The 18,303-nt window shown below is 34.7% G+C and overlaps 3 protein-coding genes across 9 annotated transcripts; 2 read left to right on the top strand and 1 right to left on the bottom strand.

Moving 5' to 3' along the window:
* Positions 1-55: 55 nt before the first annotated feature.
* Positions 56-7,759, top strand: LOC7464664 (WD repeat-containing protein 26 homolog). Of its 4 annotated transcripts, XM_052453017.1 has the most exons (7): positions 288-537; positions 1,207-1,381; positions 1,988-2,074; positions 2,554-3,450; positions 4,512-4,613; positions 4,997-5,626; positions 7,388-7,759. In XM_052453017.1, the coding sequence occupies exons 4-7, from the start codon at positions 2,653-2,655 to the stop codon at positions 7,601-7,603; spliced, it is 1,746 nt and encodes a 581-aa protein (XP_052308977.1). In that variant the 5' UTR covers positions 288-537; positions 1,207-1,381; positions 1,988-2,074; positions 2,554-2,652; the 3' UTR covers positions 7,604-7,759. The 4 variants fall into 4 exon arrangements, with proteins under 4 accessions (XP_024457624.1, XP_002306758.1, XP_052308977.1 ...); XM_002306722.4 differs by lacking the exons at positions 288-537; positions 1,207-1,381 and adding an exon at positions 57-246; XM_024601853.2 differs by lacking the exon at positions 1,207-1,381.
* Positions 7,760-8,454: 695 nt separating this feature from the next.
* Positions 8,455-10,104, bottom strand: LOC7464819 (oxygen-evolving enhancer protein 2, chloroplastic). Its single transcript, XM_002307534.4, has 4 exons — positions 9,690-10,104; positions 9,223-9,455; positions 9,006-9,056; positions 8,455-8,774 (listed from the first exon to the last, which is right to left on the bottom strand). Exons 1-4 carry the CDS (start codon positions 9,931-9,933, stop codon positions 8,514-8,516), a joined length of 789 nt encoding a protein of 262 aa, XP_002307570.1. The 5' UTR covers positions 9,934-10,104; the 3' UTR covers positions 8,455-8,513.
* Positions 10,105-14,728: 4,624 nt separating this feature from the next.
* Positions 14,729-18,207, top strand: LOC7464665 (reticulon-like protein B8). 4 transcript variants are annotated; one of them, XM_024600704.2, is made up of 7 exons: positions 14,729-15,013; positions 15,389-15,552; positions 15,665-15,854; positions 15,949-16,129; positions 16,226-16,367; positions 17,435-17,504; positions 17,865-18,207. In XM_024600704.2, exons 2-7 carry the CDS (start codon positions 15,538-15,540, stop codon positions 18,032-18,034), a joined length of 768 nt encoding a protein of 255 aa, XP_024456472.2. In that variant the 5' UTR covers positions 14,729-15,013; positions 15,389-15,537; the 3' UTR covers positions 18,035-18,207. The 4 variants fall into 4 exon arrangements, with proteins under 4 accessions (XP_024456472.2, XP_024456473.2, XP_002306759.3 ...); XM_024600705.2 differs by having other exon boundaries at positions 14,730-15,013; positions 15,389-15,489; XM_002306723.4 differs by lacking the exon at positions 15,389-15,552 and having other exon boundaries at positions 14,731-15,013.
* Positions 18,208-18,303: the final 96 nt, after the last annotated feature.

Genomic DNA, 18,303 nt, shown 5'->3' on the forward strand with positions numbered 1-18,303 from the left:
TTCGTAGCAGGGCCACAAAAGGGCTAAGAGTCCATGTGAAAGCAGGATTTGCAGACCTCCCCACCTCTCTCTCTCTCTCTCTCTCTCTCTCACACACGCCCTCTCTCTATATCTAATCTACGTCTCTACATAACCCCATTCAGTTTGTTTCCCCCACGCAAAGAGTTAACCAAACCCCCTCCTCTCTCTTTCTCTTCCTTCCCTTCTCTTTATCCTTCGCTTCTTTCTATAATACACAAAGCAAAGGTACCAACCCATTTCACTTTTTCTATTTTTTTTCATAAAATAAATAATAATATCACTATTTGCTGCTTATAATCACTAACAAGTATTTCCAAGTTTGTATTTAAAAAAAAATAAATTGGGTTTAATCCGGTGCGTGCTTTTATATCCTACTTTTAATGTAACCGACAAAGAAACAAACAGGAGACTCTATTTTACCTTTACCCATTTCTGATTATTTTATATCGGGTCCTCTCAATCGGTTTCATTTTCTCATGATCCGAATCGGCTACCAAACTTGATTTCGATTTCTGGGTATTTCAGATTTTGCTCTTTTAAATCCTAATTTGCACTTATTTTTTTCCTGATTGTGTTATATTTTTTGTTTGCTTTCATCTCTTGTTGTTTGTGATGGCTTGTGAGTTGGGTGCTTGGTTTTTGGAGTAGATTTGGTGTTTTGTGTTATTAAGTGATTGGTGATGGTGTATTATTGCGTTAATGGTTGTTTCTGATCTGGGTTTTAAGTTATTTTTTGCATATGAACTGAGATTAAAATGATTTTGTTATTTTTTCCTGGAAAGATAATTGCTTTTTCATATGGTTTTACGGGTTTTGAGTGTTTGTTGTATATCATTACTGTAATGTGTTGGTTCAATTATTATTTTGTGTTTCTTGTGCAATTAGTGTGGTTACTCGTTAACATTTTTGTTTCATGGCCTTTGTTGATCATGAAAGTTTCGGATTTTTCAGTTTGGTTCCTTGTTAAGGAACCAAATGAGTTTTTCTGGTTCTAATTGATGAACATGTCAATTTGACTTGCTGAAATCTATGCTTTTTGAGCATACATTGTCAAGAATTAATGCTGATAAAGACAATGCTTGGGCACTAGATTGTCTGTGGTCTCGGTGGCACTTTAGGACTTCAATTAGTTATCCTTGGAGATTGTTTAACATGTTCCATGACCGAATCAAAACTTTTGTCCAGGATAAATATTGTTCCTTGGCATTTGGTTTGCCTCAATGAAGACGCAAGTTCCAGGTTTTAGATTTCCTAGTCTCTTAAGAATTTACAATATCGGGTGGAAGTTTCAGCTATCCACACATCAAATGTCTGTCTTTAAATGTGGCGTGTGGATTGGATTTTTGAAGTTAATGGAAGTGTGAGTAATTCATTCCCTCAAAATTTATATAGGAAAAGATTGACGAGTTTTAAGAAAATAATCACTTTTCAAAACTTTAAAATCAAATGTAATTCAAGGACCCAGTTCTTCAAGTGGGGGTGGGGTGGGGGGATGCTGTTTTATTTGACTCAAACAACTGATACAAGTGCAGCATGATGAGCTATTGAATTTCTATTACTTTGGAGTCAATGTATTATCATATTCTGCACCATGACATATCAGAGTGTAACTTGATAGAGATAAAGAATAGTAATCTGTAATGTGCAGCTATCTGCCTACATTATCTGATTCCAGTAGATGGCCATGTTCTTAAAGCCAGCTATTATCTAGTCTTCCATTGCATCGCATGTTTAGATGATAACATATTCTCTAATTGATGTAGCTGTCTACCTTCAAAACCATCATAACAACATATTTCCCAGTTTGTTTTTGCAGAAATCAAATCAGCAGGGCTTGCTATTGATGCTAGGAAGTGAAAATTATAATATACTAAACCTCAAGTTGCAAGAAAAATGAAATTATTAAGTCCATCTTCAATATTGTTACGTGGGAAATTCTTATTCCTTCACTTTTGGCTTGATTCAGATAATGAAAAGTGAAACATCAGTGGAGTTCATTTGAGGTGTTATTTCTTCCTTCAAGCTTCACAGTTATTCTAAACTTATTCTCAAGGTCCGCTTCTTTATCTCTGCACTTTAGTTTTTCCCTCCAAAATGGTTTAGAAATCAGTTCTCTTGCCTATTTAAAACTGTGAACCAGCAGAAGTTACCAATCATTTAAAAATTCTGTCATTCTTATTCTTAAACGCTGTTAGGTTTATTGATGGATGCTCTGCTGAAGTTATACTTGATTCACCAATTTATCTCTTGAACAGAAGCATTTTAAATTTTATCTGAATAGTGAAATTTTAAGTTTCTAAATCTCATAGCAGTGACAGTAGGAGTGATAATTACAGAAGCTTGTGCAAAGAAACCAAGAGATGAGTTGACAAAGACATCTTTTGAGAAAAGTTGACCCATAGAATGACTCGTATAAGTGAGATTGTTGTTGATTGTCCATAAGATCAGATACTCAAGGGGAGAACTTTTTTATGACTCTATGTCTCATCCTTGCTCCCAGTTTAACAAATTTTACTTGTCTATGTTATGCAGGAAAATATTTATTGTGATACATTGGAGGCATTTTAAATTATGTATTCCTTAGTTGTCTAGCTACATTTGCTGTAATATATGGGCTGAGGTGCACATTTCATGGGAGGTGTAGACGATGATGAACCAGCCTTAAAACGCCTGAAATTAGCCTCCGGAAGGTTGACAGGTCTTTCCAACGGTTCATCTTTAACAGAACCCATAGTTGGATCTTCTAGGGATTTGATGGCTCGTCCCCTACAATCTGAAGGGGATGAAGAGGTTCTTGGTTCAAAAGGAGTTATTAAAAGAGTTGAATTTGTCAGAATAATAGCCAAGGCATTATATTCTCTTGGATATAAGAAGAGTTATGCGCGTTTAGAGGAAGAGTCAGGGATACCATTGTATTCATCTTCAGTAGATATATTTACACAGCAAATTCTCGATGGCAGTTGGGATGAAAGTGTAGCCACATTACATAAAATTGGTCTAAAGGATGAAAGCATTGTCAAGTCAGCATCTTTTCTGATATTGGAGCAGAAATTTTTTGAACTTTTGGATGGGGACAAAATTATGGAAGCTTTGAAGACCTTGAGGACTGAGATTACTCCTCTCTCCATTAACAATTGTCGAGTTCGGGAGCTTTCCTCCTGCATTGTATTTCCTACACATTGTGATTCAGATGGGTCTTCGAATCAGGGCTATGGAAGGACAAAGTCTCGGACCAAGCTGCTGGAGGAACTGCAGAAACTGCTTCCCCCAAGAGTTATAATACCTGAAAACAGATTGGAACATTTAGTTGAACAGGCTCTTACCTTACAAAAAGATGCTTGCATCTTTCACAACTTATTGGATAAAGAAATGTCTTTATACTCGGATCATCAGTGTGGAAGAGATCAGATTCCTTCTCGAACTTTGCAGGTTAAGGCATATTTTCATGATTGGGAACAGTAGCTTTATATGGAGGTCTTTTGCTATTTCATTCTTTGGCTTAAGATTGTATTCCATGCTGCAGAGTTTTTCTTCGTTAACTGTTAGTTTTTGCGTGGTTTGAACAAATTTTAGTTATGCAGAGCTATTATCTTCTTAATGTCAAACTGTAAAAAAATTGTGGGGTCAGAAGAGTAATCAAAGTTGAATAAATCTGTCACGTCATCTTTTTATTGGGAAAGTAAAGAGGGATAGTTTGATTAATGCGATTAATTTGTATGTTTTTAGTAATCCTATTCAAGTTTGAAATAAGTGCTTCTTGGTTAGATTTAAAACTTATTTTTAGTGACATTCGTAAAAAATATATATATTTTTGTGGAACTGAAAATCCTGAAAGTTCAATGTCTTATTAGAGAAAAGTGCCTGAATTTGTAATAATTTCTTCATCGAACTAACTAATCCCTGTTTAGCTTAGAGAAAAGTGCTTCCTAGCAAGTTTTAGAAGTTATTTTGAGGGGAATTCTGCTAGGAAGATACTTGAACTTCTATCTTCCATGAAGTTCATTTTATGACCCCTTTCTTCTTCTACAAGGATTTCATAAGATAACCACATTGTGTAGGTATTTCTTGATTCAGTCCCCATGTTAGATTTTTTTAATGCCTTTGTCCTTGGTCTACTCTTCATGCCTTTGTCCTTACACCTGCCAGATTCTTCTTTGTTAGTTCTTTTGTTCTTCCACCTTGTTCTGAAGAGTATAATATATGTGGTATACTCGGTATGTAGAGGCTGATGTACCCTATACTAGTCTTAATAGCATTAAAATGTTAGCCTGATGGCTATTTCTTTTGTGAATGAAGAGCATGCTTGTCTGCTCATAAGGATTGTGAACTGATGATTTTCTTTTATTCTATATTCCTCCTGTTTTGTTTTTGCTTTAGATTTTATTTCGATGGGCAGACCACTCCTTTTCATTTTCAGTTGCTTTCAATTGGCTTTCAATGTATTACTGGCAGCACTAGATTGAGTCTTTCTTTTATTCCCACTGGAACAGATATTAGAAGCACATTCAGATGAAGTCTGGTTCTTACAATTTTCACATAATGGGAAATACTTAGCTTCATCCTCTAGCGATCAATCAGCAATCATATGGGAGGTATAATCATTTATTTTTAGTATTTTATGCTGTTATTCAATTGTATTTTCATGTCCCTTCTCCCATATTTTATTTGGTTTTGTTTGCAACATTCTGCCTGGGATATTCAGTAATAGGTTTTTCATATGATGTCAGAAAAAACTGATCACTCTGTTTATGCATCCATAGTAATCATACACTATTAAAATTCTTAAATAATCAAATATTAATTCCCATTACTATTTCTAAGCTTCACAGGGTATGCCTTGTATACTATGTGCAACTCTCTCAACAACCATTGATTTATCCAAAGAACAAGGGACTGCTAAAGGCCCATATGCATCTATGTCATTCTGCTTATGAAACAATTTTATATGTGCCAATTAATTTGTCATGTTTTCCAGATTGATGTAAATGGTGGAGTTTCTTTGAAGCATAGATTATCTGGTCACCAAAAACCTGTCTCCTCTGTTTCTTGGAGTCCTGATGACCATCAGCTTCTCACTTGTGGGGTGGAGGAGGTTGTCAGGCGCTGGGATGTTTCTTCTGGTGAATGCCTTCAGGTTTATGAGAAAGTGGGCCTTGGCCTGGTGTCATGTGGATGGTTTCCAGATGGAAAATGGATATTTTCTGGCATCAATGATAAGAGCATCTGCATGTGGGAATTGGATGGGAAAGAGGTAGAATGTTGGAAAGGGCAGCGAACTCTGAAGATTTCTGATTTAGAGATAACGAGTGATGGGAAGCAGATTATAAGTATGTGTAGAGGAACTGCACTACTATTACTTGATAGAGAAGCTAAAGTTGAGAGAGTGATTGAAGAGGATCAAGCAATAACTTCGTTCTCATTATCAAGGGATAATAGGTTCTTGCTGGTTAATCTTCTGAACCAGGAAATCCATCTTTGGAATATAGATGGTGATATCAGGCTTGTTGCCACATACAAGGGCCATAAGCGTACTCGGTTTGTTATTAGATCGTGTTTTGGGGGACATGAACAAGCTTTTATTGCCAGTGGTAGTGAGGACTCTCAGGTATGGATTTTTTGGTAGCTTTCTTTTTCTTTAAGTTCAAAGGTATACAAGAAATTCAGAGGTTTTGTTCATCTATTTGATTACTTTTCCTTGTGCATCTTTTTCTTTAAGTTCAAAAGGTATACAAGAAATTCAGATGTTTTGTTCATCTATTTGTGCGTAAACCATAAACTTTTGTGTGGGAATATTTCCTTTTCTATTCTTCTTTAACCCATTTTATCTCGAAAGGTGTTTGGTAATGATCTGGTTAGGTCAATCAAGAGAAGGGCATTATTTGAATCAAATATTGCATGTTAGCTCTTGCCTTTTTTAAGAAGGTCAAGTTTTTTGTACATTTCTTAGGTAACTGATCGTGTAGTTTGTTCCTAAGCAGTTGAGATCTCATGTAGATCACAGCCATAGGATTGCCCATACTGTACTTTCTTTTAAATTTGTATGACACTGAAATTATTTATCCTGCCCCTTTAACCATGCATAAAAATCATAATGTATACTGACTAGTTCTAATTGATAACCCAGAGAATAATTTAGAGAAATCTACTTTTCATAAACAACACTTTCAACCCCAGAAAAAGCTTACAAGGCTTTTGTTTTGGTGTACATGTCCTGTGATGTTTCTGCATATTATTATATCAACAATTTGCCATACATGTATACTATTCCATCCTGTTCTTTTTGGAGGGAAAAAATGGAAATTACATTGACAGTTTTGTGACCAAAAACCTTTAGAAATAGCTCAGATGCGCATGGAGAGTTACAGGTATTTGTATATACTCATGCGTTTTTATAAATTTATCAAATGTCCCTATCATTTTTTTTTTCATAGAATAACATTCCTTTATATGGATAAAAACATACTTGTGAAAAAGTTCGTTCTTCACTAAAAACTAAATCACAAACAAAATGAGTAACCAGCCAAGATTAAGAAATCATAAAAGTTCGTTCTTCACTAAAAACTAAATCACAAACAAAATGAGTAACCAGCCAAGATTAAGAAATCATCCATTATCAAAATATAATAAAATAAAATAAAATAAAATCTGAAGGAATGGAAAAATGTCTTGCATTTCAGTTTTATTTTTGAATATAAATGTGTAACAGGAGGCCATTGGTGGATTTTGCTGTTTTTTTTTCTTGCACAGAGAACACTGATTTATCAGGATTACGCCTTTTTTAGGATATTAATATTTATAGTTAAGATCCTACCATAAACAGCCTCTCATATGAATAACCGAGGGAAAAACACTCCGGGAATTGTTAGACTTGTCGATAAGGACATTAGGCCTACCTCTTTTTGCATGAGTTCTTGTTACTATACTTTTAATAGTACTTATTATTTGACTGGTAATTGTTCTATGGAAATTAGAGTAAGAAATCAAGAGTCTTAAAATATTTAGCCACATGGTGTTCTCTGTTGTATTGTGAAATTTGTTTCCACATAGGTTATGCTGTGTTCATTGTATGGTATTATAATTACACATGTAAGAAGAAGCTGTTGGAACATTCTGGAATCTCATCTCGTAAAAGAGCCTTTGCTTGTCATGCTATTGTCATTTTGGGCAATTGGTTTATAAATAGGGGATGCAGGTAACTAAGTTCAGCACATTTTGATGAATTTAGGCTTGTTGTGTTTGAAAGGTGAATGTTTATTACAAGGGTAGATGAAACTCTTTGGTTTTGGATATTTAATTTTATATTCTAGTGGCATTCTGAAGTGCTGTTATCATTTCTTTTTGAAGTGCAAATTATCTATATCTGCAGATATATTTGTGGCATAGAGCCTCAAGAGAGCTTGTAGAGGCATTGCCAGGTCATTCGGGAGCCGTTAACTGCGTGAGCTGGAATCCAGCAAATCCACACATGTTAGCATCTGCTAGTGATGATCGTACCATTCGAATATGGGGTGTAAATGCCTTGCAGGTGAAGCACAAGAGTGCTCACTGCAATGGCATCCACTACTGCAATGGAGGGAGTTGAAAGATACCCAAGCATGATATTTTCAGATAAATACTCATTTTCCTTGACCATTGCTTTCATGTATATACTTTAATTTGTTTCCAGCAGACATTCATATCAAACAAGCATGTGAACTGTGCAGCGACTTTCTGATAATAAATTCCCTATCATTTTTAACCTTGGATGATTTCTTTCCTTAATTATTAAAAGGCTAAGAAAATAATAATGTTGTTGACGCATTTATTTATATGATGGGGTGGTGGTGTTACAGTTACAGATTAGACGGAGTATTGATTCCATTCACCTGTACGCCATATAGTTTCTCTTGCATCTGTAATTCTCGTTGGCCGAAATTGTTGCAAGAAATTTGCAATGGTTTTCAAGCTCATTGCATTGGTTTTCAAGTCATCTGGGATTGATATCTAATGGCACTATGCCTCTGATGTTATGGTGTAGAAGGCCACCTTAAAGGAATGTAGATTTTGGCTATTAAGGGCATCCATCAAACCGACCTAGCGTTCTTGTGCATTAGATAGCTGGTCTTATTTTTCCCTGGTTGATAAAGAAAACTTTTGGACAGAACCTGTAAATTGGTGTGAGGGTTTTTTTTCCCCCAAGAAATGATTCGATGTGTTCTGTTAGAAAAAACTTTTTGATGTTTTTGTTCTCCATCAAGAAGCATTTTGTGAAGCGTCTTGGGGCAGTAATTTCTATGCTTTAAAGTTTAAACACTAAAGGTAACCCGTAACCTTGCATTATCAAGTTTCTTGAACCCATGGTCCTTTAAATGTAAATATCCATAACCACACTCCACCCAACTCCCTTAATCAGCACTCTTTAAAATCTTAGCGAAAAGGAGAGCTAGACAACAATTCAAAACAAACATCATAGATTTAAATATGATTTACATACAATTCCTTAGTTAAGTCTCTTAAGCAACACTGAAAGAACTTGCAGTGCTCTCCACGAACTTTCTTGCTCCCTTGAACCACCTCTTGTCTCCAGCTTGTGCCTTGCAAATGTAAAGCTTGCCATCTTTCACAGTGGCTGTGATCAGTTGGTGCTTGCCACCTTCATCTCCATCAGCAGTCCTTGTCAGTACTGACAAGAAGAAATATTGCTTCCCACCAACCACTGGAGTTGATGTCTCCAATATGTTAGCTGTTGCCACGGTATTGGGGTCGAAACCACCCTGCATGATCAGTTCAGATTTACATCAAATAAGAATGCATATACACTGCCACTGTGGGCTGATTAAAAACAGAAAATAGCTCGACGTCTGACAATTGCAGCCGTTGTTGCCCTGCTAGAGAAGTTGTTTAGCATTTCATACAAACAACATGAGAAATCAAATGAATTATACTGCAACGTTATCAAGAAATGCTCTCTCTCTCTCTCTCTCTCTCGGTTGTTTCGACAGTACCTCAGATGCGGTTGCAAACAAGGAGGATTGTTTTCCAAGCAAGAAATCCACCTGCAGTGACCAGAGCAAAATATTTGTCAGCAATATTCTACCATCTTTCCAAAATAATTCAGGTTTTGAAACAAAGCTTGATATTAATTAAAAAAATCTTCAACGTAGATTTGAACTCCTATATAAGTCTACTGGATTAAGATTAGGAAAGGGGGTTATGCATTACCTTGGAGAGGAATTCCTCAGGGGAACCGTAGTCGGTGATGGATTTCTTATCGGTTGGGATGACCATGACAGAAACGTTGCTGGTGGCATCGAAGTTGTCCTCGTATCTAAGAACCTGACCAGGGAACTCTCTCTCCTTGCTTGGATTCCATTTTGATGGAACTGACAACTTGAATCCATCTCCATTGTAGGGCAAGAAATCTGTGTCTGTCTTTGGCTTCCCGAAAATATTGGCTGCAAATGACCATATCAACTTATCAGTAAGACAAAATTTGATCAATTCTCGTGGATACTTATTAAGTGTATTGGAAGAAACCATAGCTGGGGAGATTGTCCCCAAAGATATATATGATGCCACCATTTTAAGCAGGAACCCCCGTAGAGTCCTACTTCAATTAAGACGACTAGCGATTAGGACAAGCAGAGTTAAGCCAAGAAATAAATAAGGGCATAGCATGTATGTATTACCAGATTCACCATAGGCAGCATCAGCAGGAGCTACCTTGGAGCCAAGGGCAGCAGCACCAATGAGCACTGTGAGAGCCAATCTGCGAGACACAGCACCATTATCCTCCTCCTGTACTGCCTGCTTTTGGGCTCTGCAAGCCAGCTGGGTGGGCTTGAGGTTAGCCACTTGGCGTTGTGATGATGGGGTTGATCTAGCAGGAGTGGTTAGTGCATGGTGGTGCAAGAAGCATGAAGTGGAGGCCATGGTCTCTTTTGCTTTTCACTCCCTGAAAACCTTGGGGGTTGTTTGTTCTGTGTCTCAACCTCCGTTTGGTGGGCTTTGTGGTGTCTAGAAAACGGGTTTGGATGCTTGTGCTTGCAATAAATGAAGGCCATTGGACGGTTTTGGATATTGTATGATGAGAAGAGATCAGATTTTCGATGTCGGATAAGGTTGTAGTGGTTCCGACTGCTGCCACCTGGAATCAACACTCCAACTTTAACTTCTTCTGGCTTTGGGGTCCATCGTGCTTCGTCGTCGGAATATAGATAGGTTCTTCACTACAAGTAATTTTCGAAGGGATCCGATCCGTTTCTATTTTCTACCTTCGGCCTGTCACAACCAGGCCTGGAATGAGCCCAGGATATTTCGGCTCTTTTCTAAGCCTGGGCTAAGCCCATCAAGATAGCGGACTTTATACCTTTTTATCGAACAATTCTAACATACAAGTATTGTTTAAACGAGGGGCCAGAGGCCCAGAAACAAAAGGATCCATGGTAGAAGTAGTCTGTGCAAAAAAAACAATGTGTCGTTGCCCCAGAAATTGCTAAGCTATTGGAAGTTTTAGCCAGATCTTTATACCTAAGTTTGGACCTGACTTATTATTTATCAGACTCAGAGACATGCCTTGAATGTAAGTCCAAACCAGGATCTCAGGTTATCTTTAAATATATTAAGCAGATAAAGTCATATTTGGTCTATTTCACACAATTTAATTTTTTTATTATAAAAATATAAACAATACCTGAATGTTTTTTTTATATTAATAAAAAAGTTGATTCAACTCGTGATATAACACGAGCCAACGATCTAGCATAAACTAACTGAGAAAGAAAATCCATTGTTGTCCTCCTGTATAACATTGTTCCCTTTAACAATGCTTTGTATTTAAAAAAAAAGATTTAAATTTTTTTTTAAATTTTTTTCTTTTAACATTAGGTTTGCTTATCCCGGTCTTGTGATCTGGGTCATGGATTTAGAGAGTTAACTCGGATTTTTTATGTTTTTTTGTAGTTATTTTTTTTTCAATTTCATTATTCAATATTTAGTTGATTTAGATTTAGACTTCATAATTATTATTTTTTGTTTTGCTTTCTATGAAGTAGCTCGGCCTTATTACTCAGGTTATGAGTTTGGCGAGTTAAACTAAGTTGACTTGGGTTATTATTTATTTATTTATTTATTTATTTAATTTCATCCTTTAATATTAGATTTTCTTATCCCGAGTCACTAGTTAACTCAGGTTTTTTTGTTTTTTTAAGTTGATTTTTTTTCTCTATTATATCCTTCAATGTTTAGTTGATTTGGAATTAGGTTTTGTGTTTTTATAAGTTGATTTTTTTTTCAATTATATCATTCAATATTTAGTTGATTTGAAATTAGACTTTGTGTTTTTATTTACTTTTTGTTTTTTACAAGGTTATCTTTATCTCATTATCTGAGTCATAAGTATCGTAGGTTAACCTAAGTTGACTTATGTTTTTTTCAATTTCATCATTTAACATTAAATTCATTGGAAATTAAGCTTCATAGTCTATTTTGTTTTATTTTCTATGGAGTTATTTCGGTCACATAATCTGGGTTGCAACTTTGATAAGTTAACCCGAGTTTACTCGAGTTGTTTGTTTTTTTCTCTCTTTTTTTAATTGATTTTTTCAATTTCATTATTTAACATTAATTTAATCGAGAATTGAGTTTTATATTTGGTTTTGATTTGCTTTTTATGAGATTATTTTGATCTCATAATCCGAGTCTTTGATTTAGCAAGTTAACCCGAGTTAATCCTGATCGATCCAATATGTTTTCGCCACAATATTTTTTCTTAAAATATGTAGTCTTGAATTGTTTTTAGTTAAACTATGTTTTTAACGTTGTTCAGATTACCTCTAAACCCTTCAAGTTAACCGGATCACATCGAATCAACCCCCAGACAATTTAATTTTTTTTATACTGTAAACAAAGTTTCGGCTCAAATAGCATGTACAGTCCACTAAGATCTAAGAGCTCGTTCTAGGTTTTTGGAGGTGGGTTATTCCAAGTAACAACCCAGTAATACAAGGCGATACTGAATAATTATGCTATACAAAGGATTCATGATACGCGATAGTTTGTGTCGTTTTGAAGCATAAACACATGCCTATGCCACCCCTCTCCCTTGCTCGGCTTGGTGGTTGGGAGTTGGGACCGTTAGTTTTAACTTGTTTATTTATAGCGTGTATGATGGCGGTCCACACGACCCGCGTCAGAGACAACACACGTGGATAGAAACAAAGTGCCTTTCACTCGTATTTTGTCCATGTCCTCTTTGCTTTTCTTCCAAATCCAGCAATGCCCCCATAATTTAAAGTATTGAAAGCTAAGACTCCAAAAGCATCTCGAGAGAGTGATACCCTAAATAAAATGTCAATTGGTCCCAGTAGCAACTTCCATGATTTAGGTCGTTGGAAGTGGATCGATTTGCATTTTTGAAGAAAATAGGGACCGAATTGAACTTTTCTATAAATCCTAGCAACCTCACTGTCGGGATTCTCGCCGTTCGGTCACCATCAACGTGATCTGGGGGCAGGAATCACGGCGAGCGAGTGATTAATAAGCCAATGCATGGAGACAGAAGGTCTCAAAAATAGTTCAACTGGGTACTCATATTTTTAGAAGGTTCAGATTAGCACTTCTCTAACCGCTTATTTGATGATAATTGTTGACCGTGACCAGTTGACCTATTTTATTGATTTCTGTATCAATTGACTCGGAGACAGGGATAAGATGTAGACAGGTCAAGATCACACACACACACACACATATAATAAACTTCTACTTTTTATTTTACTTTTTAAATATCAAACATTTTAAAAAAAAAATATTAAATCAATATTTTTTTAATGTTTTTTTCAGCATTTATTATGGCATTTTGCTCAACCCAACTTTTACATAAGGCATTGGACCTATTGGTAACCGACTTATAAAACTTTTTTTTTCCTTTAAGTAAACTGATAAAGATAAAATATACTAAAATAAACTTTCCAGAAATAATAAAAAAAAAATATCACTGGCACTACCTTTTCTTGAAAGCAATAAAGCAGAGAAGAAAAAAAAAGGATAATAGAGAATGAAACTAGATAAGATTAGATGGTAAGTGTTTGGAAACGCGGTTGTATTCGTGTTTTTTTAAAAAAAATTTGTTAAAAATTATTTTTTTATATATGTTTTGGATCGTTTTGATGCGCTGATCTCAAAAATAATTTAAAAAAATAAAAAAACATCATTTTGATTCATTTCGGCACGAAAAACACTTTAAAAAACAAGCGCGACCACACTCCCAAATAATAATAATAAAAAGGCGTTAACAGGGAAAATCTTATCTTTGCATAAAGTCTGGGATTGTTTTAAATTATTAAATATTGTTGAAATAAATCAGGAATTAATTAGTAAATATCTGTGTACTATCTCTTATAATTCTGCCAGGAGAATTTTTATTTATTTTTTTCAGAATGAAGGGAGATTGAAATTGAAAGCTTGAAAGAAAGAAGCCCACCCTTCCTTTTTTCACCCATTTAAAAAATTAATATTTCTTCACAAACTTTTGTTGATGATGTTTAATTTAACTAGAAGTAATTAGCATGAATATAAAACTAAAGAACTCTTGATTACATAAACTTAGGAAAATTAGCATAAACTCTTGATTAAAATTTCAGTTTTAAGAACAAAGAATGTATAAACAGATTGAATGTTAAGAGAAATTCCTTGCTAAAATACTTAAAATAAATGCAAATAACGATGTTATCAATATTTATTCTTAATACTTTATTACTAATTATCACTTGATACAAACAAAATAAATGAATTAACAAACTTGAAAAAAAAGAAAAGAATTAATATCTTTCTATAAAATACTAGAAATCGTACTCTAGAATAAAAGAGAAATAGAGGTAAAGAAAGCCGTAAAGAAAAAGAAGAATGCAAAAGAGCTACTGCAAAGCTCACGTAATAAATGAGTAAAGAAAGCCGTAAAGAAAAGGAAGAAGGCAAAAGAGCTGCTGCAAAGCTCACGTAATAAGTGAATTGTTTTGGGTTAAAAAAGAGATTAAGAAAAAAAACATTTTTTACTCTAAAAAACCACTTAATTCTTAGCTTTTGTGCTAGCTTATCACTTAATCACAAATTTTTATTAGCTATTGTTTTTTTTTTTTTCACCTAATTCTACTTGGATTTATTCACTTAGGTCTCGTTTGAAAACGCGGTCTAACATGTGTTTTTAAAAAAAATTTAATTTTTTTTATTTAAAATTATTTTTTTTAGTGTTTTTGGATCGTTTTAATGCATTGATATAAAAAATATTTTAAAAAATAAAAAAATATTATTTTAATATATTTTTAAATAAAAAATATTTTAAACAAACCTTTAAAGCTGGACTGTCCACTTCTAATTGAGTTTTATTAATGCAATTATCATTATGTTAAAAAAAAAAACCTTTTATATATAATTATATATAAAGAAAAGCTTCCTAGGATACTTTTGGTGTCTAGCTACCAACCAACCAATGTAAAATGTATATTAAAATAAAATAAAAACCAAAACAGGAAGTAAGAAAAAGACAAGCCATTACCATTTCGTTAATAATTTGTTCGGGAGTGCATTACAAGTTATTTTTTAAAAAATATTTTTTATTTAAAAATATATTAGAATAATATATATATATATATATAATTAATTAATTAATTTAAAAATAAAAAAATATTTAAAACATGGTTGAACCGAAGTGTTAAATTAAAATAAACCTAAAGCTAGATGGCTGTCGGGCAGGCGCGCGCCAGTATTATCTCTCCCTCACCCTCCCCACTCCCGTTTTCTCTAAACTAAACAAGCAAAAATCAGAAGCAGAATCATAATAATACTACCACTATTCGCCATATTTAATCAGAGAGACGGGCTGGTGAGGTTGACCTGTTATTAATTCCAATCTCCCGTACGCAGCAACAATTACATAAATAAAAAGTAAAAAACCCATTCGTTGTTGAGTGCTACTGCTATCTATCTTGTCTAACCTCAACAAGAAATCCAGACTCTGGTTAGTGTTCTTTATTTCCTAGCTTCTCTCAATTTGATCACTTCTTTTATGGCTTTACTGCCTGTTGAAGTTTTTGCTAACTAGTAGTGGTATTAGATTTCTTTCTTTTCAATTGGGCTGTTCTTTAACTTGTAATTACTGCTCCTTTTGTTGAATGCTTGTTGGGGAAATTTGTGTTTATCTCTAAATATATGTTAACCGGGTGTACTCAAGTTTGAGAAATGAATTTTAATGGCATTTACCTGCAAGAAAATTGAGGATCCATGGCTGATACCGTGAGAGATGCCATTTTTTGGATGATACAGATTCTTAGCTGACTTTACTACTGATCTTCTATCAACTGGGTTGAGTTCTTTCTTTTTCTTTTTCTTACAGGCACATGCTTCTTTCATTTTTGTTCTTGTGCTTGGATTGTTGCTCCTGAACTTGGAATGAGACTCAACTTTATTCCTTTTTAGTAGGGATGTGCTTGTTTGGTGACAAATAGTCGCCTCCCCTTTCGAACAATTTATCCACAGATCTTTATGATGCTCTTACTTGTAACTGAATTATTGTGGCTTTGTTTTTTGTTATTACGTGCTAGTTGAATTTGTTTTGAAGTATCCTTTTTGCTAATTTTTTTTTTTACTATAATTTGTATTTCTCTTGAAGATTGCAATCATGCCTGAGAAAATAACAGCGGAAAAACTTATCAACAATCTAGTAGAAACTTTTGCTGAAACTGTTCCAAAGAAGAAATCTGTGTCATTTTTTGAGGAAGAAAACAAATCTGTCACTTCTCGTCTCAATCGTCTATTTGGGCGACAGAAGCCTATCCACCATCTTTTGGGAGGTGGAAAATGTAGGGCCGGCTCTCCCTGTTTCTCTGCATTTGTGTTCAATAAATCCTTATTGCTTTGGTGCTCAATTTCTCACTTTCACCATGAATCATGCAGCTGCCGATGTTCTCTTATGGAGGAACAAGAAGATCTCAGCTGGTGTTTTAATTGGGGCAACAGCCATCTGGGTGCTCTTTGAATTGCTTAATTACAATTTCTTGTCTCTTGTATGCTATGCTGTGGTTCTCGGTATGCTTGCTCAATTTGTTTGGACAAATGCTTCAGGCCTAATCAACAGGTAAGTTAAGTGTTTTCTCATCTTGCTGCTTGTTGTGTTCGTGCCAGTAATATGTGATTATATTTTCTGTTTCACAATGACTTTTCTTTGTCACAGGGCTCCATCTCAGGTCCCCCGCCTTGTACTACCTAAAGATATATTTGTCAGCATCGGCAGATCAATTGGTTCTGAGGTTAACCGTGATTTGCAGTTTCTTCAGGATGTGTCATGTGGAGGAAACTTGAAAAAGTTTCTTGTGGTAGGTCTTAACTGTGTTTTTTTTGTGATAATGTTTCCTTCAGCGCATATTGCAAACCAAACAACAGTTCTTGATTCTTCAACCATCTAAACTTTTCTAGCACATATTGTTAAAATATTCATACAAATCCATGCGTTACAAATACATAGAGATGGATTCTGTTTATGTTTCAGGCTCCACTGTTTCATAACACTGTTAGGGATTTGGGATGTCAATCAATAACCAGGAGATGTGTTCTAACTGTTATGAACTCTAGAACATGGCTTAAAAGCTTTTGTGCAATTGCCTTTTGGATTTTAAATTCAAAGAGAATCTTCATCCGATTCCTTATATGCTGTAAACTGAATGGCTGTCAATAATTAATGTCACTTTATTCATTTGCTAGGTAAATCAAAGAACATTCCTAGGAAAGTTTGGGAATGTTCTCACTGTGAACCTTCTTGCAAGAAACAAGGAATTTAAAATCTTAATGTAGATGGTGATGTGAATCCGGAAGTATGTGGTATAATTTCAGTGGTTTTTCAAATCCAAACAATCTGTTATGCTGATCATCATTTGGAATATTTTGTTAACATTTTCCATCAAGCCAGCATTTTCCCTCCAAATTATTCATATAACCATCCCATCACATGTTTGCCAGAAATTCCAAAACAGAGGATTAGTTGAGGTTTTGATTGCTTTACTTAACACCTTTTTTTTTCAATCACATTCTCCATTCTTTATTTTAGGTGATACTCCCTTATGTGATGATGCATTTAACAAAATATATAGTCTTTTTTCAATTTATATTTTGTAGTTGCCAGTTCATTAGATTAGTTCTGGAGATCCTTATTTGAAGATATTCTTTGTGATTAAAATAGTACTCTACCAGCATTATGACGTCAAGTGGGAAAAAATTCATTTTTTTGCAAAAATTCTGGTCAAATCATGGAAAAGACATGGAACTGTGTGATCCGAAGGATATGGTTTACTAAGTTGCGATAGATCAATGATGATTGAATAATAATTTTATTATGCATCTGCCATTCTAATAAGAGGATTTATTGGTTCACGCAAAATTCTTGCAGGTTGTAGCAAGCTTGTTGGTTGCTGCAATTATTGGGAGCTGGTGCAACTTTCTAACTGTTATATATATTGGTGAGTTTCCAATTGCCATCTACTGATGACGATTCCAAGCTCTGCAGTTGTGATCAATGATGAATTTTGTGTCATTTTTCATTTAAATGTTTATATTCCTTAAATAAAAAGGGTAGAAGACAAGCTATATAATCATCTCTGCTGCCCAGGACAAGTATTTCTTTAAATTCATTGGGGGAATAAAGAAAGAAAGTTGTTTGATAACTTTTGCATGCTTTTGTCCATAACAAGCTTAATCTGATTTCGGTTTCCCTTTTTCAGTTTATCTTTTGTATTTTACTTTCTTTCCTTTACAAATAGCAGATGATGAATGAGTTTTGTGATATGTATGATTTTGAAAACTCTGTTGTTCTTCTCAAGGTTTTGTCGCTGCCCATACATTGCCAGTCCTGTATGAGAGATATGATGATGAAGTTGACGACTTTGTGCACATGGCATTGGATCAGCTCCAATATAACTACCGTAAGCTTGATGCCGGATTCCTCAGTAAGATCCCCAAAGGAAAATTCAAGGGAAAGAAGCACGAATAGATTCACTTAGTGATGTATCAGTGAATTTGGTAGCTGTCCTAGCAAATTTACGTGCTGGATATCGAGTAAATCATTGATGTAGTATGCCATGTTGTTAACTTAAATCTGCCAGAGAATGTTGATATGGCCAGCCTGTGAATTCACGATGTTTTGAAGGAGTATAATTTGGCCAAGCTGATACCAGAAGCGCCCAAGCTTAGACAGAAAGTGTTTTTTTTTTTGGGAAAAATTAAATATAAAGTCAAAGGCACTGAAAACATAGAACTTGA

This window comes from Populus trichocarpa, chromosome 5 (assembly GCF_000002775.5).
Source record: "Populus trichocarpa isolate Nisqually-1 chromosome 5, P.trichocarpa_v4.1, whole genome shotgun sequence".
Taxonomy (NCBI): domain Eukaryota; kingdom Viridiplantae; phylum Streptophyta; class Magnoliopsida; order Malpighiales; family Salicaceae; genus Populus; species Populus trichocarpa.

Excerpts from the sequence above, each read along its gene's own strand:
- LOC7464819 (XM_002307534.4), bottom strand. The coding sequence starts at position 9,933 with ATGGCCTCCACTTCATGCTTCTTGCACCACCATGCACTAACCACTCCT. Across the intron at positions 9,057-9,222 it reads CTGAGGAATTCCTCTCCAAG|GTGGATTTCTTGCTTGGAAA; the intron begins GTAATGCATAAC and ends TGGTCACTGCAG. Across the intron at positions 8,775-9,005 it reads TGTTTGCAACCGCATCTGAG|GGTGGTTTCGACCCCAATAC; the intron begins GTACTGTCGAAA and ends CTGATCATGCAG.
- LOC7464665 (XM_024600704.2), top strand. Across the intron at positions 16,130-16,225 it reads GCTTCAGGCCTAATCAACAG|GGCTCCATCTCAGGTCCCCC; the intron begins GTAAGTTAAGTG and ends TCTTTGTCACAG. Across the intron at positions 16,368-17,434 it reads ACTTGAAAAAGTTTCTTGTG|GTTGTAGCAAGCTTGTTGGT; the intron begins GTAGGTCTTAAC and ends AAATTCTTGCAG.
- LOC7464664 (XM_024601856.2), top strand. The coding sequence starts at position 2,653 with ATGGGAGGTGTAGACGATGATGAACCAGCCTTAAAACGCCTGAAATTA. Across the intron at positions 4,614-4,996 it reads AATCAGCAATCATATGGGAG|ATTGATGTAAATGGTGGAGT; the intron begins GTATAATCATTT and ends CATGTTTTCCAG. Across the intron at positions 5,627-7,387 it reads GTGGTAGTGAGGACTCTCAG|ATATATTTGTGGCATAGAGC; the intron begins GTATGGATTTTT and ends CTATATCTGCAG.